Here is a 25,184-nt window from a genome sequence, read left to right as displayed (position 1 = left end):
CGACCCCGGCGCCGCAAGGACCTTCGAGGTCGACGCCGGCTGGCCTGCCGGCTGGTCCGGCGCCGTTTCCATCGGGGTTGCCCCCGACGCCGCCCCCGCGCGGCGCCGGTTCTCCTGTGCCGGCTCCGGGCAGCGCCGTCCCCATGCCCTCCCCGAATCCGGACGCGGAGTCGGACCGGCGTCGATCGACGCCGGGTTCGACGCCGATGGGGCCTATGAACCCCGAGGAGCCGGTCTACATCGTTGACTCCGAGTATGGAGATGATGAAGAATACGGGGAAGGTTGGGAGGGGTCTGAGGACCCTCTGTCACGTGAGTGCCAGTATGACCCGGACTGGACAGGTGATTTGGGGGATGCCAGTGGTCTGGACGATTCTCCTAACCCTGGTTTTGTCTCTCCTCCTTCTGTGGAGTCGGTGGAGGGAGCTGCATATTCAGTGGTGCTGATGAGGGCTGCCAAGGCCTTACACCTTGAGCTCCCCGTCGCGGCCGTGAGGCCTAACATCCTCACTGAGGTCTTCAAACCGCAGTCATGCCCACAGGAGCCTCTGCTGCCGTTTAACGAAGCCTTATCAGACGTTCTGTTGGGCACGTGGTCCAGGCCCGCTTCAGGTTCGCCTGTTGATCGGAACGTGGCCAGGCGCCACCGTCCTTGTCCGGACGACCCCAAATTCCTGTCCGCCCATCCCACTCCCGAGAGTCTGGTGATCCAGGCCTCTACCTCCCAGTCCGCATTCCCGTCGGCCCCGCCCGATCGGGAATCCAAGAGGTATGACCAATATGGCAAGAAGGTCTTCTCGTCTCTTAGTCTGGGACTGCGGTCTTGCAACACTGCATGCCTCTTGGGCCGCTACACCCACTCTGTGTGGGACACGGTCGCGGAAGTGCTGCCAGAATGCCCCATGGAGGTGTGGGCGAAGCTCGGCAAGGCTGTGGCTGAGGGCCGAGACGCAGCTAAATATTCAATACGGTGTGGTCTTGATACGACCGACTCGCTGGGCAGAGCTATGTCAACGACGGTGGCGATTCGTCGCCACGCCTGGCTGAGATCCGCCAACTTTTCGGCCGATGTCCAGAATGCCTTGATGGACATGCCGTTCGATGGCTGTCGCCTCTTTGGTGACAAGGCGGACCACGCGCTGGAACGCTTCAAGGACTCCAGGGTCACAGCCAAGTCCTTGGGTCTTTCGACCCAGCGCCAGCAAACGGGTTCGTTTCGCTCCTTTCGTGGCCAAGGAAGGGGCGTCCCCACACGTGCTGCCATCCACGCACCGCAACAATCCTTTCAACGCGGTGGCGGCCGTGGAAACCGCCGTGGCGGCGGTCGGAGTCAACGGCGGGGTCAGGCCACACCTTCCCCCGCAGCACCTGCCTCCAAATCCTCCTAGTCCGTGCTTTCGGCCCCATTTGACGCCAGTGGGTGGCAGGGTTCGCCATCACCACGCTCACTGGCGCACAGTCACGTCGGACAGGTGGGTGCTGCAACTCGTCCGAAGGGGCTACTCCCTCCCCTTCGAGACCACTCCTCCAGCCATGCCACCGCAGAACCACCGTGTGTCGGGGGACCACTTGACACTTCTGCAGGAGGAAGTTACGGCCCTCTTGGCCAAGGGGGCCATCAAGCGCGTTCCTGGGCCAGAAGTAGGGCGTGGTTGCTATTCCCACTACTTTCTGGTGCCCAAGAAGGACAAGGGGGGCCTACGTCCTATCTTGGATCTAAGGAACGTCAACGGCTTCCTCCGGAAGGAGAAGTTCAAGATGTTGACGTTAGCTCAGGTCTTGGCTGCTCTAGACCCACAAGACTGGATGGTAGCGTTGGACTTGCAGGATGCCTATTTTCACATCCCCGTCCTGCCGGCCCACCGGCGTTACCTGCGGTTCACGGTAGGCCAGGAGCACTTTCAGTTTATCGTGCTTCCCTTCGGCCTTACCAGCGCCCCACAGGCGTTCACAAAGGTGATGGCGGTGGTCGCAGCCCATCTGCGCAGGTTGGGGGTTTCAGTCTTCCCCTACCTAGACGGCTGGTTGTTGAAGGCGGGCTCGCCCCAGACAGTCGTCCACCACCTTCAGATGACGGCAGACCTCTTGCACGACCTGGGGTTCTCCATCAATGTGCCGAAATCACACCTGTGTCCCTCTCAAAAGCTCCTTTTCATCGGAGCGGTTCTGGACTCGGCGCAGTTTCGGGTTTATCCTCCGGAACGGCGGGTCCGGGATATTCAGGCTTTGATTCCCATCTTTCAGCCGCTATCCCGGGTTTAGGTCAGGTTGACGCTGCGGCTGCTGGGACTGATGGCTTCCTGCATCCTTCTGGTGCATCACGCCCGGTGGCGGATGCGGGCTCTGCAGTGGGACCTGAAGTTTCAGTGGGCCCAGCATCAGGGCAACTTGTTCGACCACGTCTTGATCTCGGAGGGCACTGCGAGAGAACTGCAGTGGTGGCTTACGGACCGAGATTGGGTCAGAGGCAGATCCCTCTCCCTTCCCCAACCGGAGCACGTTGTCGTGACGGACGCGTCCCTCCAGGGCTGGGGTGGCCACTTGGGAGAGGCGGAGATCAGAGGCATCTGGTCTCCGGCGGAGTCCCGGCTCCATATCAACCTGTTGGAGCTGCGGGCGATTCGTCTGGCACTGAAGGCATTCCTCCCCTTTGTCAACGGGAGTGTGGTGCAGGTGTTCACCAACAACACCACCGCCATGTGGTACTGCAACAAACAGGGCGGAGTGGGGTCGTGGACCCTTTGCCAGGAGGCTCTGCGCCTCTGGCAGTGGCTGGAACGTCAGGGCGTGACTTTGACGGTTCAACACCTGGCGGGCTCTCTGAACGCCAGGGCGGACAAACTCAGCCGTCGGTGCTCGATGGATCACGAATGGCGTCTGAACTCGGACGTGGCACAAGGCATCTTTCTGCAATGGGGAGAGCCTTGGTTAGATCTATTCGCCACAGAAGAGAACGCGCAATGTCATCAGTTCTGCGCGTTGGAGTTTCCAAGACGGCACTCGCACGGCGACGCCTTTCGGCGCGAGTGGAGTTGCGGTCTGTTATACGCCTTTCCGCCTATACCACTTCTGCCCAGAGTGCTGAAGAAGATCAGGCGCAACCGGGCCCAAGTTATCCTTGTGGCTCCGGACTGGGCTCGAAGGTACTGGTATCCTGAGCTACTCAGCATGTCGGTCGGTCCCCCGATCCGCCTGCCCCTTCAGGAGGACCTTCTGTCGCAGCAGCAGGGGACGGTCCTCCACCCGAACCTGTCCAGTCTCCACCTCCATGCTTGGAGATTGAGCGGCGGCAGTTGAGGCCATTTGACTTGCCTCCTGATGTCTGTGATGTAATTCTGGCAGCCAGGCGTCCCTCCACAAAGTCGGTATACGCCTGTCGGTGGAACAGATTTGTGGCATGGTGCACAGCAAAGGCTGTGGATCCTCTTTCTGCCCCTCTTTCAGAGGTTTTTCTGTTTCTTCTTTCTCTGGCCCAGCAGGGCTCTGCTCTGGGCACTATCAAGGGCTACCTTTCTGCCCTTTCAGCCTTTCTAAGGCTTCCTGATCAGCCTTCTTTGTTCAAGTCCCCGATTGTAACGAGATTCTTGAAGGGCATCACACACATGTATCCACCTGTTCCGTTTGTGATGCCTCAGTGGGACTTGAACCTGGTTCTTACCTTTCTGATGTGTGCTCCCTTTGAGCCCCTTCATTCTTGCCCTCTTCGTCTCCTGACTTTGAAGACGGCTTTCCTGGTTGCCATCACCTCTGCCAGGAGAGTGAGTGAGCTCCAGGCTCTTTCTATCCAACCTCCTTTCCTGTCCATTCATCCTGACAAGGTGGTTCTGAGGACTAGACCTTCTTTCCTGCCCAAAGTAGTTACTGCTTTTCACATCGGGCAGTCCATCACCCTCCCTTCCTTCTTCCCGCCTCCGCATCCTTCAAGGATGAAGAGCGGCTCCATCGTCTGGACCCAAAACGTGCGCTTTCATTTTATATGGATCGCACACGCCAGTTCCGGGTGGATGACCAACTGTTTGTTGGCTACGTGGTTGCGAAGAAGGGACGGGCGGTGTGTAAACGAACCATCTCTCGGTGGGTCGTTCTGTGCATCAAAGCGTGCTACTCTTTGGCTCGGAAGGAGCCTCCTGTTGGGCTGAGGGCCCATTCCACTCGGGCCACGGCGGCTACTACTGCCCTGGGCCGGGGAGTCCCTTTGCAGGACATTTGCCAGACGGCTACGTGGGCCTCGCTGCACACCTTTGTGAGGCACTACTGCCTGGACAGTCAAGTCCGGAGGGATGGCTTCTTTGGCCGTTCTGTCCTCCAGGACTTTCTGGTGTAGGAAGGTATTGGTTCGCAGACCCACCACCGGGGTTGGTATTGCTGGGGTATCTATTCTAAGGTAAGGAATCTAACACTAACGTGTTTCTTTCAGATGAACAAGTTACTTACCTTCGGTAACGATATATCTGTAAGAAACATTAGTTAGTGTTAGATTCCTTACCGAACCCACCCATCCTCCCCGTTCTGTGAACTGATACCTAGGGTTAAGGACATCCCTTTCAGGGCCCTAGTTGCATATGGCACCAGTGTTGGTTCTCTCATGGCTCTGCGTTTTCTGGCGCGGAAAAGCTATGTACAAAGAACTGACGTCAGCGCGCGGAGGCGGCGTCTATATACTCCAGCGACCGTCATCACGGCGCACGACGCCGACGACTACCACGGAGCCGCAGGGGACGCCTGCAGACGACGCCTACCGACGCGCAGGGGTACTGCTACGCAAAAGTTTCCGGATCCAGACTGACGCCTGGGGATATTCTAAGGTAAGGAATCTAACACTAACTAATGTTTCTTACAGATATATCGTTACCGAAGGTAAGTAACTTGTTCATCTGTGCCGCTCCAACCTGGACTGAGGCAGCATGCTCTTTCTGTCGAAATGCAACCATCTCCATCTGACTTGCAGAGTGTCCCACCTCCACAGGGCAGATCTCACACGCTACATTCCTAGTTTGGGACGGATTCAGATAATAACTAAGATGCAGGAGATTAAATCGGGCAATAATATGAAAACTAGTGTGATGACCTCAGAGATGCCATCCTGATTCCTGCCTTGTCTCGCCGTGAGGACCTTTCCCTGAAGAACGTTTCCTTTGTAATGGTAATGCGGATGGCGGCTGAGGTTCTCAGCCTCCAGCACCCCTACTTAGAGGTCAAAAACAATTTCCCGACTTGGGTACCCCAGTCGTTGCAAACCATTACTGATCCCCCTACTACCTTTCAATGAGGCGCTTACTGATACCCTCCTAGAGGCTTGGCCAAATCTTGCTGTGGCCCCCCAGCAAATCATCAAATTGCAATGTGCTGCTCAGTGTCCCCCGGTGACCTCACCTTTTTGTCTTAGCACCCCTCTCTTGAGATTTTGGACGTGTCGACTTCCACCAGTTGGACAAATCCTAATACTTGTCCAACTACTCCCCCCGTTAGGGAGTCCAAAAGAGTGGAGACCTTTGGGATTTTCTACCACTAGGTTGGCCCCCGGGTCCGAATTGCCAGTTGCCTGCTGGGCCACTGTTACCATGTCCTTTGGGATTGGGTAGCTCAAGTCCCGGAGGACCTTTAACCTTTCCTAACCCAAGCCGTACAGGGCAGCTATGACGCTGCTAAATTCAGACTCCATTCTGGCCTGGTTTCTATCGGGCGAGCCATTGGCACTAGTGTCGCAATCTGTCGCCATACGTAGTTTTGAGGTCGACAGGCTTTTCAGGTGCTGTCCACTCCTCTCTTAAGGACATGTGTTTTGACAGGACTCATCTGCTGGGGGACCAGGCAGATTCCACTCTATAGTGCTTAAAAAGAGCAGGGCCACAACACGCTCCCTTGGCTTATCTGCTCCTTCTCCCAAGGTAGTATGGGAGGGGGTCCCAGTAAGCATGAAACAAAATATATAATAACAAGGACGATACAGACAATCAAAGAAACCAATCATGGAGCAACATTGTTTTATTCACAATGTGCTGGTATCATATTGTATACGTCACAATAAACATCCATTGATCACAGTAATCACGTGATTAAAACTACAGAACAACAGATACTGAAAACCTGGTTTTTTAAAATGTTAAAATAAGTGCAATGCCTTATTGTTTTACCAGTTGTTTCATTTTGGTAATATCGAAGTGATAAATTCGTGAATTTGCGCTATTTTGCACAAAGCTACCATGTCCACATGTAAGAACTACCAGTCTGTTTTCAGTATCTGTTGTTCTGTAGTTTTAATCACGTGATTACTGTGTTGCACAACCTTCCTTAAATGGCGGCTGCTATTTTGTGGAGTATCGGTGAACAAGCCTGCTGGTCAGGTGAAACGCGTCCGAGGGCGACAAATAAATACACTTTTGGTCTGCACGAGTCTCGTCCTGGTGGTCTTTTCTGCCTAGGAGTAAATATATATATATATATATATATATATATATATATGGTGTATATATGAAATTGATATATGTATCAGTTGCTTTTGATTGTAGTGTGTATTGACCCGTCACCTGACACATTTACAAGTTATATAAGTGGAGATTAATTTGTCATAAATAAAAATGAGTGAAAGCAGGGTAATTAGTTGTACTGTCTAAAATACATGTTTGTGATCGATCCAGTTATACTGTTTCTTCTTTGATTCTACATCGCTGATGTCCTTTGCCCAGGTATAAGAAGGGTTACTGGGGCATGACCCCCTTTGTTTTTATAACTGTCAACTTGCTTTTGGAGCTCTGTGTCTAGAGGCATGTACAGCTACGAAACCAACTGACGTCAGCACACTGGTGTGGCACCTATTTGGCGCTGCAGGTCCTTTCCAAGTCGGAATGGTGTCAGTGCTAAGCTGCATGCCTCCGCCTCCCACCGCCTAGAGTCTCTACTACAAAGAGCTTTACCGAAGGTAACTAACTTGTTCTTCTCTGAGCTACCTCTTTAATTTTCTGGGTTCTTTAAACTGTCCCACTTTTGCCTGTCCAGTCGGTATTTTACCACACAATCCTATTGTGTGGTAAAATACCGAATTCAGGTGTGCATGCACACCGGTGCAATGTGACACACAGACATGCCCACATGGCACACATGCCTGTATTTGGGGTGCTAGCGGGTGTCAAAGTGACACCCCCTGCACCCTTGCTGGAATCGGTATTTACAGAATCGGTAAATACCGAATCTTAACGATTCGGTATTTACAGATTCTGTAATACCTACATCCCCACCACTCTATTTTACCACTTCTTAAATACCGAATCGGTAAAATTCGGTATTTAAGAAGTGGTAAAATAAAATTACCTACATCTAGGCCCAAATAGTTTAAACAACAGTTGGAGTTCCTTGAGCGTTTATGAGAGTATTCAGTTTAAAGGGTGAATATATTTGGAGATTAATCTGAGCAAGAGAGTGGATGACCATTGACATATCTTTAATAAATCTTTGGGTACTTGGTTGTATTCATTAGGGCTTAAGACTTGTGATGCCTGGCGCATCCTACTAATTTCTATGAGAAAAAGGGGGCCCCTACAACGTATACAGTTAGCTACTCGTAGGGAAGGTAAACTATGTAGAGAAAGACAGTGTAGCAAAACTCTAAGGGTGTAGATAATCCCTAAATCAAAATCCAAACAGAATAATAGACCCTCTAAAACGATCAAATAAATGTGTGCTGAAACGTGAATTTATACAAAAATTCTTCAATTTATTTATTTTGATTTTAGTATATTTTGTTTGTTATTTTTATCCTTTGTGCAAAATTCATTTACTTATTTAATTCATTGTCCACATTTAAAAAGAACCTTGGTGTATAATACATGATATTCAGACACAGGCAAAAAATTAATTATTTACAACTAAAGGCGTACAAAGTCAATAAGTGAGAACAGAAAAAATTACATGAACACAAATACAAAAACAAATTAACCCAGTGATATACGAGATATTCAGTCGTTGGAATAATTGATGAAGGCAATGCGGTTGAATGGAACTACGCGCGTTTCGGCCCAAGGCCTTCGTCAGGTGACCGTCATTCGTATATTTTAAATAAATAAAAAAGGTGATCTAACCTAAACAAACAAAACAAAGATAAAAAGATATAGATGTATCAACAGCTCAGACACACATATTCATTACAGCTATTTACAATGTAGTTTCTGTTTCTATATTTTTAGGGTCTATATCAGTTGCAATGAAGATATATATACAATATTGACGTTTTAGTGCAACCACCTGATTACAATTAATGCCAGACCATCTAATTTTTTGCTTTCCAGATGCATAAGTACATATTTGATGATTCTTGTTACATATTAGCTAAGCTCAAGATCCACATAAGATATATCTATTTCGGTTACATTTCTAAGTATGATAGTTTTTCTGATAGGTTCTGTGACCAACAGTTCCATATTAGACACTAAAGTTTCAGAAAGAAAAGAGTCCAGAAACAGAATAGATGTAGACACAGATAAAGAACCTTATACACTCAACCTAGAGATACCTTTACACATGAAAAAAGGGGGGGGGGGGAAGGATATAGCCATTTTTACTTACACAACAATGGACAAGTTGACGAATCAACACTTCGCTTCCTATGGCGACAGTTTTAATTTCATTTGTACCAAGTCAGTTATGCTGAAAAATAGACATGTACCCATTTTTAGATGTTACTATCCAACCGTATACTTTTAGTCATAGTATTAACTATTCTACAGTAAAGATGTACCTTATTTGCTCCTGCAAAATGACTTTCTATGTACTACGTCACGTGTTGGTTATAGTGAGTCTGGTTAGTTGGAGATAGAAACGAATCCTTAGGATCTTTATACCAAAGGGCTGATTCTAAATTAAACGAGAGCAAAAAGAATTACTATTTATGTAATTTAAGGTTTTGTTCATGCTATATGGATTTTACTACATTTAGGTCCATGGTAAATTATATGTTATTTATGCCACAAAGCGCTCATTTATCTAATGGGATATAGTCCTGATAACAGTGTATACGTGATTACAAATTTTATACCAAAGGGAGATCCTAACAGTATATATCCTAATTAACTCGCACATTTCGCAATTTTAGTCTCATAAGGACACTTTTTTTAGGGTATTAATGCTTACCTCAGGTATCTAAAATATTTGTAAAGTTTTTGTTTCCCCAAGGCAACCCGCAGAAAAAGTCAAAGCTTTTGGTCACTTTCCCTGTAGTCAATCTGTACTTAAAAAGATATAGAAAACAACGCTATTGTACTAAGTCAGGTATCACTATATATTGCCTCTCTGATCGTGTCTCTTAGGGTCATTACCTTGATGTAGTGACGCTGGCATATGAACGGGCTGAGAATATTAGCCACTGTTAAAAGAAATAGAGAACAAAAAACACTATTATAATGGGCATACCCATACTAAGAGTGACATATCTAAATAGAGCGTCTATTCCGACCAACACGATGTTGCTTGCGTGTTAAGCACGTACCTTTGTCTTATAACTCTCGTGCGTTCAGACGGGGGTTCTGATCAGTCGATGTTTCCGAAGTCCGCGATCTAGACGGACTGAGCGATTTTCGGCTTTTTATTTGGAAAAAAGCGCGTTCGTTTGCTCGCATTACGTACCTTACAGCTGTTGCCAATTTCTCAAGGCGCGGCTCGATGACGATTGACAGACGAGTCACGGGTCACAGTAGTTTACATCGAGGTCGAAAGCAGACTATTGCCGAGTTAACGCTATTATAGTTAAGGCCACCGGAGCAGCTAAAAGAAAGACTAAAGCCTGCACTTTGATGATAGTCTCACAGAGCAAAATACACTGTATAAATCAATATGTAAATACCATTTAAAGACCTCACATTTTGTTCAAATCTGTTTTTATTGTGAACACAGCGATAAGCCTACAACCCCTTTCCGGAGCCGGCCGCGCATAGAAGAGCCAGTAGGTAGCACCAGACAGGGGAGATGGAGTCGTTAACACAGCGCCCTGCCTACAACCCCCGGGGGGGGGGGGCCGGCCGCGTGGCTTAGAGGAAAGCATAGCAAGAGGTGGACATAAGCTGGCAATTCGTCGTTGTGTGGGGTAGGCTCGTATGTGAGGAACAGCAATGGTGTCACATTTTCAACAGGCCCAACAGGGACCTAACTGCCCCAGAGAGGGGTGGAAGCCAGAGTGGCAAGTAGGAAGGAAGTAAAGTCAGGAAAGGAGCTAGCAGTGACAAGATGAAGAGGAGGTAAAGGGGCGCACCAGTGACCATATACAAGGAGTGCAAAGCACAAAGGGGCGCTGGGGTTAGCGGTCAAAAGTCTAGTCTGCTGGGGTCGGCAGGGATGAGGGCGTCCTCGAATAGTTGCAGAGCTCGGAGTCTGGGAGGCATGTGGCGGGCATAGCTAACCGAGCACAAGAGGCGCACTAGGGGTTCCCACACTGCCTTGAAGCGCACCCCCCTGAATTGTATCCGCGCTGTGAGTAGTTCCATAGTCAGGACCTGCCAGAGGCGCACGAACCAGGATGCTATCGGCGGCGCCTCTGCTCGCTTCCAGTACAGGGCAATGAGCTGTTTGGCAGCACCTAACATGTGAAGGGTGAGGATCCAGTCGCTGCGCGTGAGGGCCCTAAGTGTGGGGGGTCGGATGCCCAGTAGGAGTGTGCAAATCTCTTCAGGGAGGGGGAAACCCAACACCTTCTTGATGTGACTGAGGACCTCCTTCCAAAAGACAGCTAGGGCAGGGCAGGACCACCAGATGTGTATGAAGTCGCCAGTCGCAGTGCCACACCTCCAGCACAACGGCGAGGAAGCGGGGAACATTTTGCTGAGTCGCAGGGGGGTGTAGTACCATTGCGTCAGCATTTTGTATGCGTTTTCCCTTTGCGGGATGCTGCGGTAGGTTTTGGGGATGTCGTTCCAGAGCCGAGTCCATTGAGAGGGCGTGATGTCAGCGCCCGTCGCCGATTGCCACTGTTTCTGATAGGGGTGCGCAGGTGGGGCGGTGGGGTGTTGCAAGATGTTGTATATCTGGGAGATGAGCCGTTTCAGCCCCCCGAGGGATCGTGCCAGTTTCTCAAAGGGGGTATATGGCCTAGTAGCAGCTTGGTACATGTCCTCCCCCGAGGTCCAGTGACGCAGCTGTGTGTATTGTAAGTGGGCGGTGGGGGGGAGCCCAAACTCCTCTCTGCAGTCTAGCCATGTTTTAGGCGATCCGCCAAGAAAAAGGTCTCCCGCAACTCTGCAGTCACCTCGCGTCCAGCTCTCAAAAGCTCGGGTCCGGGCGGCTGGGGGGAAGTGTGGGTTATCCGCAATGGGAGTATGCGGGGAGGGAAACGTAGTGAGACCTTTGGCCACTGCCACCCTGTCCCACACCTCAAGGACCGTCCTCGTGGGGACCGCAAGATATGCACTTCTGGAGCGCGCCACTCTCGGTAGCCAAGGCAGGTCCCATATGGTGCGCCCCGTGACCGATCGGTCCATGTGGAACCAGTGCTTGTCGCTTTCGCGTGCACCCCATTCGATCACATACCGGAGGTGTGACGCCCAATAGTAGTGGAGGAGATTCGGGCAGGCAAGACCGCCCCTGTCTCTCGGTTCCATCAGGACCTTCTGCGAGAACCGGGGTTTTTTGCCCCCCCATATGAAGGACGTGAGGTCGCGTTGAAGGTGTCTGATGCAGTGGATCGGAATCGGGGTGGGAAGGCACTGGAAAACATACAGAATGCGGGGAAGGATGGACATCTTGACAGCGTTGAGCCGCCCTAGCCAGGAGACCATCAAGGGTTTCCATTTCCGCAGGTCAGCCAGGACTTCCTTGCGGCAAGAGGCCCAATTCCTCGAGGACCACGAGTCAAGGTGGGGCGCGAGATCCAGGCCCAGGTATTGAATATGGCTGTCCGCCCAGCGATAGGGCGTGACCCCCTGTAGGAAAGAGATCTCCTCGTCAGGGACGGTAAGGTTGAGCGCCCAAGACTTGGCATGATTGATTTTAAGACCGGACGCTTGCTCAAATAGGGAGAGGGCTTCGTGCACCGCTGGGAAGGAGATCCGAGGGTTCGTAAGAGTAAGAATCAGGTCGTCGGCGAAGAGCGCTACCTTATTCATGCGCCCTCCATGGGGGACACCATGAATATCGGGGGTACGCCTAATTAGCTCCGCCAGTGGCTCCACAGCGAGGGCGAACAAGAGCGGCGACAGTGGGCACCCCTGTCTCGTACCCCTGTGGACGGAAAGTGGCGATGTCAGTTGGCCATTGACCCGAATCCGGGCATGAGGTCCTAGATAGGGGGCCATACACCTGGAGATCATGATAGGGCCAAGACCTAGCCTCTTGAGGACCGCCCGGAGGAAGGTCCAATCGATCCGGTCGAAGGCTTTTTCTGCGTCCAACGAGAGGAGACAGGCCGGTATTTTCCAATGGTGCACCTTTCCCACCAAGTGTGCCAGCCTGCGGACGTTGTCAGCTCCCTGGCGGTCTCGAATAAATCCCACCTGGTCCGGGTTCACCAGGCCCGGCATGTGTGGGTCGAGACGTTTGGCCAAAACCTTGGTATAAATCTTAAGATCAGTGTTAAGGAGGGCGATGGGGCGGTAGGAGGCGCACAGGTCCGGGTCTTTCCCAGGTTTGGGGATCAGGGCAATTTCTGCCAGACCCATGTCAGGTGAGGGGCCGACGGTGTCAGAAAAGGAGCTGTATAGTCGCAGCAGATGCGGGCGGAGTTGGGTCAAGAACAGCCGATAGAAGGCCAATGGCAGGCCGTCTGGCCCCGGGGTTTTCCCCACGGGGAGATCCTTGACAGCCTCCGTAATTTCCTCCTCCTGTAAGGGGCTCTCCAGCGAGGCCGCATGTGCCGGGGACAGGGTAGACCCCCCATAGTCTGCGAGGACGGCCTCACGGGCCTCCGGGGAGGTGGGCTCCTCGGCATATAGGGAGGAGTAGTAAGCAACAAAGGCGGCCTGTTTGGCCCTCTCGGAGGTGGCGCAAGTGCCGTCCTGCTGCTTGACGTTAGCGATGTGGGCTCTAGCGGTGCGTGCCCGCAGCCTGCCGGCCAGTAGTCGGCCAACCTTGTCCCCACCCTCGTAGTACCGTTGCTTGAGTGCTAGCAGGGAGTGTTCTGCCTTGTTGGTGCGTAGGGTGCGGAGCTGCCCCCGCAGGTTAGCTAGAGCTCTCTTCGACGCCCGCGAGGGGGAAGTCCGGTCCCGGGCCTCCGCAAGCTTGATTTCGCTAGCCAGGTCGGTTTCCATCTTGGACTCAGCCCTCCTCCGCGCCGCCGCCAGGGAGGTGATGTGACCCCGGATGGTGGCCTTGAAGGCGTCCCAGACCGTCTGAAACGGCAGTTCGGGGGTGTCGTTAACAGCGAAATACGAGTCTATGGCGTCACGGATGCTGGCGACGTCGTCAGGGTCCCGAAGGATCCTCGGGGGGAGCGTCCAACGGCGTTCACGAACGGCTTGGGACAAGGGGTCCTGCAGTAGGAGCTCCACATGAGCGTGGTCTGACAGGGAGATGTCGGAGATAGCAGAAGCCAAGGAGTCACGGGCCACCTCAAGGGAGGCGAAGAGATAGTCGATTCGGGAGTACGTCCTATGGGAGTGCGAGTAGAAGGAGTAGTCCCGGGTCCCCGGGTTGTGGTAGCGCCACACGTCCACAAGTCCCAGGTCCCTGAGCTGTGTTTTAAGAGTGGAAGACATTGCTCCCGCTCCATTAAAGGGGGCTCCCGCCCGATCTAGCTCGGGGTCCCAAACAAGATTGAAATCGCCGCCCAGGATCACATTACTATCGCCCGAAGGGAACTGCTCCCGCAGGAGTGTCTGGAGGTATTTGTCCTGCGACTGGTTAGGGGCATAGACACACCCAAGCGTGAACTGCGCACGGCCCAGCTGCACCGTGGCTCGGAGGAAGCGCCCGTCAGCACTTTTGAAGGGTTTCACGGATCCCCGCCTAATGCCAGCCCTGCATAGGATTGCCACCCCCGCTGTCTTGGTGTCAGAGGATGCCCAGAACTGTGTAGGGTACCTAGGGTGGGCCATGCGTTTGGTGTCTCCCCTGAGAAGGTGCGTCTCCTGAAGGAGGATAATGTCAGGGGCGTGACGTAGGAGGTAGCGCCATACCTGCTGCCGCTTGTTGGGGGAATTGAGCCCTTTGACGTTGAGAGATAGGACTTTCAAGGGTGTAGGGATGTTCGCTGTCATAGCATTAAGGGGGAGTGAAGTCGCGCATAACCCAGTGTAGCGGACCCTCCCGTAGACAATACAGCGGCAGTCACTTCTCGCCCCCAGCGCGATAGCCCCCGCAGAACCCACCCCTCCATCCCACCGCAGGCGCGAAAGGGGAAGTGTAAAAGTGAAGTAGAAAAAGAAAGGTCAGAAAAAGGAAGAAAGGCACAAAAAAGAGATCGAACCAAACCAGGCCAACAGGGCCAGCATACAATGTCCCAGGTACCGAACATCCTCTACCCGAGGGTTTGGATGAATCCAGGAATGTCACTTCCTATAGGACAAGGGGAGGAAGCGGAGATCTGGGCAAGTAGAGTGAAAGTAAATCGTCTCGGAGCCCGTCCACCCCGCTGCTCAGAGGTAGTCCGGGGGTGTGTCAGGCTGCAGGGCCACTCGGTCCGTGAAGGCGCCAGTGGGGCGCAGGGGCTCCGCGGTGAAGTCCAAGATCTGAGGGAGGCAAAGGGCGTCGCCTTCACCACGGACATTGAGGACAGGCCACCATGAGGCAGGGGGGCACGCTGAAGCGTCTAGAAGGCGAGCGTGTGTACGGGATAGCTGGAGTCACAGTGGCAACGCTCAGTGGGCATCTGGAGTCGAGGGGCGATCCCCACCCTCAGATCCTGAAGCAGGGGGCTGGGAGGCTCGCTCCTCGCGGTCGCCTTCGAGGGAGCGGATGTGGGCAATGATGTCCTGCTTAGTTTGCGAGGTAGAGAGTGCGTCCACCGGGGGGGAACGCCGTCGTCTGTGCACAGTGGACCATTCAGAGCGTGGAGGAGCCTTCTCCGAGGGGGAAGGACGCGTCGGGCTATGATCTGGTGATTCCGGCATGCCCAGCAGCTGTGCCGCCTCTCGGTAGGATCTGAGTGACCTGCGCTTGCCTTCCCACTTGAAGATGAGTGCAAAGGGATGCCCCCACTGGTAGGAGATGTTGAGGGCCCGGAGCTTCTCTGTGATCGGGCGGAAGACTCGCCGTCTGTGGAGTGTGGTGGGGGCCAGGTCCTGGTAGATCTGAATCTTGTGGCCCTCGTAGCGCAGGTCCGGGTTATCTCTAGCCGCCTTCAAGATGGCCTCCTTCTCGGTGAAGTAGTGGAGCCTGGTGACGATGTCGGGCAGGAGGCCCGCTTTACCCCCCGCTCCGAAGACACGGTGTGCGCGGTCCAGGCGTGGTGGGGGGGCGTCCTCTTCGCCCCACACTTCTTGCAAAAGTAGAGCCACATAGGCCATGATATTAGTCCCCTCTTCTCCGAGTGGCACACCCCGTATGCGGAGGTTGTTGCGGCGTCCCCTGTTTTCCAAATCTTCCTGCTTGATCTGGAGCTGGATATGTTGTTCCTCGAGGGTCGCCACTCGCCGCCAAATCTGTTCTAGGTCCTCCGTGCGGGAGTCGACCGTTCTTTCCAGGCCGTCGACGCGATCGCCAAGGTCGGTGACTTCCTTGCGCATTTCTTTGACACAAGTGTGGACCTCCGTCCTGAGGGACCCAATTTCAGTCTTCAGATCGGCCATAAAGGAGGTCATGAAGGCCTGCGTCACCGGTGGGGAGTCGGGTGGCGGTGGGGGCTTCCCCCCTGACGATGCCGATAATCCACCGGAGGGTGATGGTGAGCCCGCCTTACCCCACATAGAGGCCACCGACGCCCCCCTGGTCGTCGCGGGCGTGGGGTCTGGCTTATTCCCCTTGCCGCGGGTCATGATCCACGTGGGCCGCACTCAAATAAGGGAGGTCCAGGCCGTGAAGGGGCCGCCGGAGCTAGGATGGGTAGCGCACCCGGGAGGACGGGGCAGCGCAGAGGCAGGAGAGGCAGCGGAGAGGTGAGGGCTGCAGAAGGGTCACAGCAGGCCGGGCCGGCGTCCGTAGGCGGGCGGTCTCTCGCAGTCTCGTGGTGTGGCACTGTACCCCGGCGCCGCCCAGGTCAGGGTCTCCTCCCAGCGTCGTGTCCAGCCGGGCCCACCGCAGCCGGTAGCAGGGTCATCCAGTCCGGGGCCCCCCAGGCGCGATAGGGCCGGGTCTTGGCGGCAAGGTGGCCAGGGGTCGGTTGCTGCAAGGTTAGGGCCCACCAGGGCTCAAGGGTCGCTAAAGCACCACGGGCAGCGGCGCGCCAGCCGCAGTCCACGTGTCCAAGGCGGCTGGGGGCGCTCAGGCTGGGTCCGCTGGCGCGTGGGGGTCGACCCACCGTCAGAGGTGGGGAGAGGCTGGGAGAGCAAGCGTCGGGCCCCCTCGGGGGATGGTAGGCAGGGGGGGCAGCGCGTGCAGCTCACCTCCTGGGCCCAGGACGGGCGATGGAGTTCCGACCAGGATTCGGGGGCCACCGGCAGTTCCACAATCCTGGGCCAGGCTGGATCGACCCACCGTCAGCACCACGGGCAGCGGCGCGCCAGCCGCAGTCCACGTGTCCAAGGCGGCTGGGGGCGCTCAGGCTGGGTCCGCTGGCGCGTGGGGGTCGACCCACCGTCAGAGGTGGGGAGTGGCGGGAAGAGCAAGCGGCGGGCCCCCTCGGGAGGTAGCAGGCAGGGGGGGCAGCGCGTGCAGCTCACCGTCTGGGCCCAGGACGGGCGATGGAGTCCCGACCAGGACTCGGGGGCCACCGACGCTTCAACTGGTCCGGGCCTAGTTTTCCCGCCGAGACCGGGGGCTCAGGCAGGAGCGGCGTCCGGGCCGCCGCCGCGCCTCTCGCTGGGGTCAGCCCGGCAATCCGGCTCCAACAGCCCCGGCGCGGTCCCGCCGGCGACAGGCTGAGGCAGCTGCTCCCGCACGGTCACAGGGGAGGCCAGGAGTGTTCCGGTGTCCCCTCCGGGCCGCAGTGTTGGACCCCTCCCCAGGGGCTCGTCCCGGCACCACAGCAGCAGCCCCAAGGCAAGATGGCGGTCAGCGACCGTTGGTGTAGGTCCCGCCGGCTGGCGGTGTGGCTGCGGGGGCTTTCTCGGTCGCGCCTCTCCGTCTAGAAGGGGCACCAGCAAGGACCTCGATGAGTGGGGGCCCCTCGGAGCGATCACACCCCCAGGGGCTATGCTGAAACAGGCGGATTAAGCAGCGGGGCGGCGGAGCTCCAGTGAGACACGTCTGCTCACATCGCCGCCGTAGCCACGCCCAAGACCTCACATTTTAGCTAACAAAATCAATTGGGAAGGATGTATTTATATTCAGACGATATTTAATGTCTGAATAGTGGCATATGTACTCTATCTAACAGTTTAGTACATAGTTGAAATTAAGCACATCTCTTATATTTAAGCACATATTCAGATAGTATTATTAAAGAATTGCTTGCTGCCATGGAATTTCGGAATTAAGGCCTAGTTTAAAAGTGTCCAAAGTGAATATCCAAAATACTTCACGTTTGCGACGGATTTTGTCTGTGTTAATGCCTGCTTTAGCCACAATTTTTTCTAAAATTATCCACCGGATGTCTTCAGGTTTGTGATCCTTATCTAGATAGTGCGATACTAAAGGGGCAGTTAACTTTCGTGTACGTATCGCTGATTTATGTTCCGTGATTCTAGTACTTACAGAACGCGACGATTCACCCACATAACCTTTGTTGCATGGACAGATTAGAAGGTAAACAATGTTCGTAGTCTTGCAATTTGTCATGGTTGATAACGGAATAACTGTGTTATTGAAAGTAAATTCTGCAGTTTCAATGGCTTGTGGACAAATTTTACAAGTTCCACACCTATGATTTCCAATCACTGGGGCCCCAGTGATGATATCTCTTTGGCTCAAGGCCTTCTGAGTTGGCATCCTTGATCTGACAACTATGTCCTTGATATTTTTGTTTTTCTTATATGCGAAAAGGGGTTTATTTATACTTTCATTTCCGCTTTTGTTGACATTAAGGATATGCCAATTTGCATACAGAATTTGTTGGATTTGTTTGTTTAACATGGAGTGCCTAGTTACGAATACTAAACTGGCATCTCGTTTTTTGTTAGTGCCTGTAAGGAGATGTTGACGGTCATAATACCTAGCTCTTTTAAAAGAGTCACGTATTAATCTATGGGGATAACCGCGTTCCAGAAACTTCTCCTTCATTATAGTAGCCCTCTGGTCATAGTCAATTAACCTAGTACAATTCCTCCTCAGTCTAAGAAATTGACTGAAGGGAATGCTATCTTTCTGTGACGAGGGATGGAAACTACTATAATGAAGGAGAGTATTACGTGCTGTTGGTTTAGTAAAAAGGTCCATAATTAGCTTTCCTTCATCATGTTTGATACTCAAATCCAGGAATTCAATTTCTGAGTTATTTTTTTTCTCTGTAAATTTTAAGTTGGGGTCACAGGCATTCATCCAAGATACAAATTCTTCTAGAACATCCTCATTATCGTCCCAAACGAAAATGATATCGTCAATGAAGCGTGACCAATAAAAAACCGATTCAAAGAAGGGCGCAACCTCATTAAAGACAAATTTTTCCTCAAAAAGAGCCACATAGATATTGGCGATCGTGGGTGCACACGAAGCACCCATGCTGACTCCTCTAATTTGCTTATAAAGTTGCCCCGCAAATTCAAAGATATTATTGTCCAGAATAATTTGGAGGCAGTCCAGGATGAATGACATATTACAGTCAATGTTGAAGGACTCCATAAACCACTTAGTGGCTTCCATTGCCCCTATACAGGGAATATTAGAATAAAGGCTCTCTACGTCTAGTGTTACCATCCACTGACGGTGAGCATTAAACGAGGTGCCTTCAAATTGAGTGATTACATTCCTAGTATCTTTAATGTGACCTGGTATTTTCTCTATGTGTGGACGTAAGATAGCATCTATGTACTTTGAGATGGGTTCTGTCACACTCCCGATGGTTGTAACTATAGGGCGTAAGGGGGGATCTTGTTCATTTTTATGAACTTTAGGAATCCCATATATACTGGCCATTTTTGGGTTTCCTATATTCATATAGTCATGCTCTTTTTGACAAATGTCTCCCTTGCTTAAAGCTTTGGAGGTTAATCTGGTGATTTTATTTTTAATGATCCCTGTTGGATCTTTAGTGATTTTTGAATAGTATTTTGTATCATTAAGCATGTTTTCCATTTTTTCAATATAGTTTGTGGTATCAAAAATGGCTATGCCCCCTCCCTTATCACAACTTTTCACAATAGTTTGAGTTGATTCTTTTAGTTGTAACAAAGCATTGTGTTCATCAATAGAGATATTATACGGGGTATGTGGTATGTACTTGGTGATGTTTTGCAATTTAGAGGTGACAATTTTTTCAAAGATTCCTATTTCTGGATCAACTTGATCCAGAGACGGAGTAAAGGTCGATTTAGGTGACAAACCAGATCTATTAGGTTCTGGCAACTCATTTTCTTGGTGGGAGAAAAAGTTTTTCAATCGTATTTTACGAAAAAAACTTATCATGTCATTGAATAGTTCGAACTTATTCAAGCCAGAGTGCGGGACAAACGAGAGGCCTCTCGAGAGTACTGCAAGGGTAGCTGAGTCGGTGTTATGACTACTCAGATTGAAAATAGGTATTGTATTCATTGTCTCCAATACCTTGCATTTCTTGTTTCTAGATACCTCTCTGTATTCTGTTGATTGTCCTGGAATTGGGGCTGATAAGGGCCCTGAGGTTGATATGTTTGATTCGATGGGTATTGTTCTTGTGGTGGGTATTGTTGATTGTATTGATATTGTTGTGGTTGCCGATATTGGGGTTGATAATTCGGTCTCCAATTTTTTCTCGCTTGACGTCTCCCTAAAAAAGGTCTATACCCTTGATTGGATCTGAAACGATTGCCCCTCGGTTGATACGGTGGCATACTAGAGTTACTTCCTGAATCCGAGGAGTTGGAAAAAGTGGAATACTTTTTTGATCTTGGATCTGAAGGAGTGTTATATTCTAGGTCATTATCGCTTACCTGGGCATAAAAATTGTCTGCCAGGTATGGATATGCTTTTTCCATACTGAAAAAATGTAGATCTTTCTGATATTTATCCATTTTACGCTTATACAGATAGTCACTGTATGAATTGAGGTCCATCTCCACATTTTCTAACTTTGTTTTAATATCCGTGATTATTGTAGAGTTTTTGATCTTGTCTTCGAGTTCTGCAATCTCTTTGGCTAATTCATCTAGAACCTCTCTGACCGTTTCTACTATAAGCATCATGTGGTCCCTAGAACATCTATTAGAGATGAGGGACCAACGTTCAAGAAAGTGTTTTAAATGAATAAATAGACCCGGAATGTTCTTTACCTGGAGACCCTGCGGGATAACTCCTGCTTTTAAGTAGTCTAGAATAAACTTTCCATGTAACTCAGTTCTTTTACTTTTCTTTTTCAGGGCTAATAATTTTAGTAGATCTTCACATTTCTCATTATTTGATGTATGTCTGGTATCAAAACTAACCGAAGAACCTACCATGGAGGCAAATTCTTCGTCACTAAAGCCATGAGATTTAAGTGTGGCCATAATAGATACGATAACTGGATTTAGTATCAATAGAGCAATGAAGTGACAAAGGGTGAAAAAGACAACAGCAAGATAAAGAAAAGAAATACAGATATATAAAGAACGGAACTGCTGGATGAATTACCCCAGAAGACCATCAAAGTATATATGGATAAATCAATTGTACATAGATCTGGCAAAGAAAGAATAAAGTAAACAACGTGTTCTAATATTTCACATGACAAAAAGTACTTATGTATTATAGTAAATTAAAGAAATGATATAAAGGACAATACCCCTCATGGACAGGCCATGAGTATAAATTCTATGAGAAAAAGGGGGCCCCTACAATGTATACAGTTAGCTACTCGTAGGGAAGGTAAACTATGTAGAGAAAGACAGTGTAGCAAAACTCTAAGGGTGTAGATAATCCCTAAATCAAAATCCAAACAGAATAATAGACCCTCTAAAACGATCAAATAAATGTGTGCTGAAACGTGAATTTATACAAAAATTCTTCAATTTATTTATTTTGATTTTAGTATATTTTGTTTGTTATTTTTATCCTTTGTGCAAAATTCATTTACTTATTTAATTCATTGTCCACATTTAAAAAGAACCTTGGTGTATAATACATGATATTCAGACACAGGCAAAAAATTAATTATTTACAACTAAAGGCGTACAAAGTCAATAAGTGAGAACAGAAAAAATTACATGAACACAAATACAAAAACAAATTAACCCAGTGATATACGAGATATTCAGTCGTTGGAATAATTGATGAAGGCAATGCGGTTGAATGGAACTACGCGCGTTTCGGCCCAAGGCCTTCGTCAGGTGACCGTCATTCGTATATTTTAAATAAATAAAAAAGGTGATATAACCTAAACAAACAAAACAAAGATAAAAAGATATAGATGTATCAACAGCTCAGACACACATATTCATTACAGCTATTTACAATGTAGTTTCTGTTTCTATATTTTTAGGGTCTATATCAGTTGCAATGAAGATATATATACAATATTGACGTTTTAGTGCAACCACCTGATTACAATTAATGCCAGACCATCTAATTTTTTGCTTTCCAGATGCATAAGTACATATTTGATGATTCTTGTTACATATTAGCTAAGCTCAAGATCCACATAAGATATATCTATTTCGGTTACATTTCTAAGTATGATAGTTTTTCTGATAGGTTCTGTGACCAACAGTTCCATATTAGACACTAAAGTTTCAGAAAGAAAAGAGTCCAGAAACAGAATAGATGTAGACACAGATAAAGAACCTTATACACTCAACCTAGAGATACCTTTACACATGAAAAAAGGGGGGGGGGGGAAGGATATAGCCATTTTTACTTACACAACAATGGACAAGTTGACGAATCAACACTTCGCTTCCTATGGCGACAGTTTTAATTTCATTTGTACCAAGTCAGTTATGCTGAAAAATAGACATGTACCCATTTTTAGATGTTACTATCCAACCGTATACTTTTAGTCATAGTATTAACTATTCTACAGTAAAGATGTACCTTATTTGCTCCTGCAAAATGACTTTCTATGTACTACGTCACGTGTTGGTTATAGTGAGTCTGGTTAGTTGGAGATAGAAACGAATCCTTAGGATCTTTATACCAAAGGGCTGATTCTAAATTAAACGAGAGCAAAAAGAATTACTATTTATGTAATTTAAGGTTTTGTTCATGCTATATGGATTTTACTACATTTAGGTCCATGGTAAATTATATGTTATTTATGCCACAAAGCGCTCATTTATCTAATGGGATATAGTCCTGATAACAGTGTATACGTGATTACAAATTTTATACCAAAGGGAGATCCTAACAGTATATATCCTAATTAACTCGCACATTTCGCAATTTTAGTCTCATAAGGACACTTTTTTTAGGGGATTAATGCTTACCTCAGGTATCTAAAATATTTGTAAAGTTTTTGTTTCCCCAAGGCAACCCGCAGAAAAAGTCAAAGCTTTTGGTCACTTTCCCTGTAGTCAATCTGTACTTAAAAAGATATAGAAAACAACGCTATTTTCCCATGCCTGCCTAATTTCATGGCTCTTTACTGTAACCTGTCTTTGATACCGTCTGTAAAACATGACTCTTCTGCATACTGTGCTACTCTTCTGATACCTTCTGTTGCATCCCTCACCAGTCCTGAACGGATTTGCCAGCAGAGATGATTGTGCATACCTTGTTTTATAGACTTGCTCTGGTACCTAGGGTACATGACCAAAACTAGGAATTCCATTCTCATTGGTGATTATTTGAAATGGATAACAAACAACAAGGCTTTCAAGCCATGTTTGTTGTCAAGTGACTGAACTATTCATCTTGATTTGACGCTTTGCTGCCAGACCCGCAAAGGGACTCCACGGGTCTGTTGTCTAGTTAAATGCTTGTGCTGTGGGTACGCTTGTATCTGTTTTATCAGAGATGTTCACAGCCTTTTTTAACACTAAAGAAACCTTACAGGAAGTCCACAGAGCAGATATCTTTAACGATCCAAGTACTCACAAGAGAATAATTGAACATCTAGGTCTTATTTCCCCCTCTACATGATCAAACACCATTAGCATTCTTTGTTTTGCCTTATGTTGACGGTCTAGTTTATTGGTGATCATTAATGATAAAACTAATGCTTTCCTAGCTCCTGAAATAGGACAACGTTAAATATAGTCAATGCCTCAGACTATTGTATGCTTTGCTAATATCGTTGAAATTTTCACTGACATGTAAGCTGTGATGTCTGAAACAAAGCGGATGTATTTGCTTTAGAAAAAAATCTTGACTGAATTTTGTGGTATTGGAAGCCATAGGAACCTTTTTTTTTTTTCAAAACCATTTTTATTAGAGGGTCAAGCAAATGCAGGCACAGCCCTCCACAATCAGGAGGAGACTGTCAACAGCTAGTATAAAAAGGCCCATTTATGGCATAGCATCGAACCCCCCGTATACAGCAATTTTCAAAATATTCAGAACACACAGCCACCCACCAACCCCCCAGAACTCCCCCCAATCCCCAACTACTGCCCACCCCTTATCCCACCCTAACCCTGTGCACGTGATCATTAAGCAACCAGAATAGAAGAGGGACATATGTGGGGTCGGCCAGCGGCCTAAGGTGCAGGGTCCACATCCTGAGGCAATGCATCGTCCATGTCCATGGGAGGGTCAAGGGGGAGGCCCCTATAGTCCGCCCACCGCTTCCATATTTTGAAATGCTTATGGGGGCACCCCCGAGCCTCAAAAACAGGCTGCATAGGAACCTTTTTTTGACCACAGAATATTCTGTGCCTTAAACAATGTTTTTGTGTGCCTTAGGGTCGGACTCACATCTTCAAGATCCATGCCCGCTCCATGAGTGTCGAGCGAGACATTCGCTTTGAGCTGCTGGCTCGACTCTGCCCCAACAGCACCGGTAAGCCTGCTTATGATCCATGGATTTTCCCCATCGCTTTATTTTCGTGAAATTGAACTAAACTTAACATGTTTTGTGTTTTTTATTTTTTCCTCCTACTTCAAAGGCGCTGAAATCCGAAGTGTGTGCACAGAGGCAGGAATGTTCGCTATTCGTGCCCGTCGAAAAGTGGCCACCGAGAAGGACTTCCTCGAAGCTGTCAATAAAGTCATCAAATCTTATGCCAAGTTCAGCGCAACGCCCAGATACATGACCTACAACTAAACGCAGCAGAGAGCTCTTCAGGAAAATAACTTCATAAAGTGGTTTTGTATTTAGGATCACTGCGTGTGCAAGGGATCAAAAATGTCACTTTTCATGTTCTTGTATTGTGCAGTAACGAGAAGTTATGTAGTCAATAAAATATTCTAATATGACTGACTGGATTTGAGTGTTGCATTGTTTTTCCCGCTTCAATGTGTTGCGGTTCTTCCTTTCTTTCCCACTTTTTTTCATTTTTTTCTTTCATCTTTTTCGTTCTTTATGAAGCTAGAGAGCAGCATCTAAGGATACACCTTCACGTCGGGTTACCCATTAACACTCATTGTGAGTTGATTGTTATTTTTCAGAATTTTCAGTTTTTTCCAGTTTTCTTTGAAAAAATACCTTGATGCTTTTCGCTTTAGAGAGGCCTCTTGAATTTCTACTACAGGGTATCATAAGGACAAAGAGCAATGGCAAAACTAATAAGCCTGGCAAACCTGTGTTGTTTTCCCCCCGAACGTATGTAATATTAAAAATGTAAACGTAATAAAAGTAGAAAAATACAAATGTCTAAATGGGTATGCACCTTTTTTAGAAAACATTTTTTAAAAATGACCTACCGCAAAATGAAAAAAAAATTAAAAAATGAAAGCAGAGACTGGCCTACCAGCTCTTGGCTGCAACTGGTAGCTGAAGTGTTATTTAAGCAATGTAAATGAAATTGATTTGAAGATTTAGGGGAGCTCAAAAAGACAGGCTTTTCACGCTCTCTGTACCCCAGCAAGATTGTCACTTGACTCACATTGCAAATGTCACTCATCTTGCAGGAGAGAAAAGAAAAGCCATCACCAATCTCCATTTTATGAGAATAAGCAGCACAGTTTCT

At 49.1% G+C, this 25,184-nt stretch overlaps 1 protein-coding gene across 1 annotated transcript in view; it reads left to right on the top strand.

Annotated features, from left to right (window-relative positions):
• Positions 1–24,921, top strand: part of PSMC2 (proteasome 26S subunit, ATPase 2) — a 110,237-nt gene extending 85,316 nt beyond the window's left edge. Inside the window, exons 11-12 of the mRNA XM_086967332.1 lie at positions 23,959–24,055; positions 24,162–24,921. Coding sequence (XP_086823458.1) covers positions 23,959–24,055; positions 24,162–24,319 — 255 coding nt within the window. The 3' untranslated portion in view covers positions 24,320–24,921. The remainder of the gene's footprint in view (positions 1–23,958; positions 24,056–24,161) is intronic.
• Positions 24,922–25,184: the final 263 nt, after the last annotated feature.

Source organism: Lissotriton vulgaris, chromosome 1_1 (genome assembly GCF_964263255.1).
Source record: "Lissotriton vulgaris chromosome 1_1, aLisVul1.2, whole genome shotgun sequence".
NCBI classification, from domain to species: domain Eukaryota; kingdom Metazoa; phylum Chordata; class Amphibia; order Caudata; family Salamandridae; genus Lissotriton; species Lissotriton vulgaris.
The sequence above is the reverse complement of the archived record's forward strand: the minus strand, read 5'-3'. Positions and strand labels throughout refer to the sequence as shown.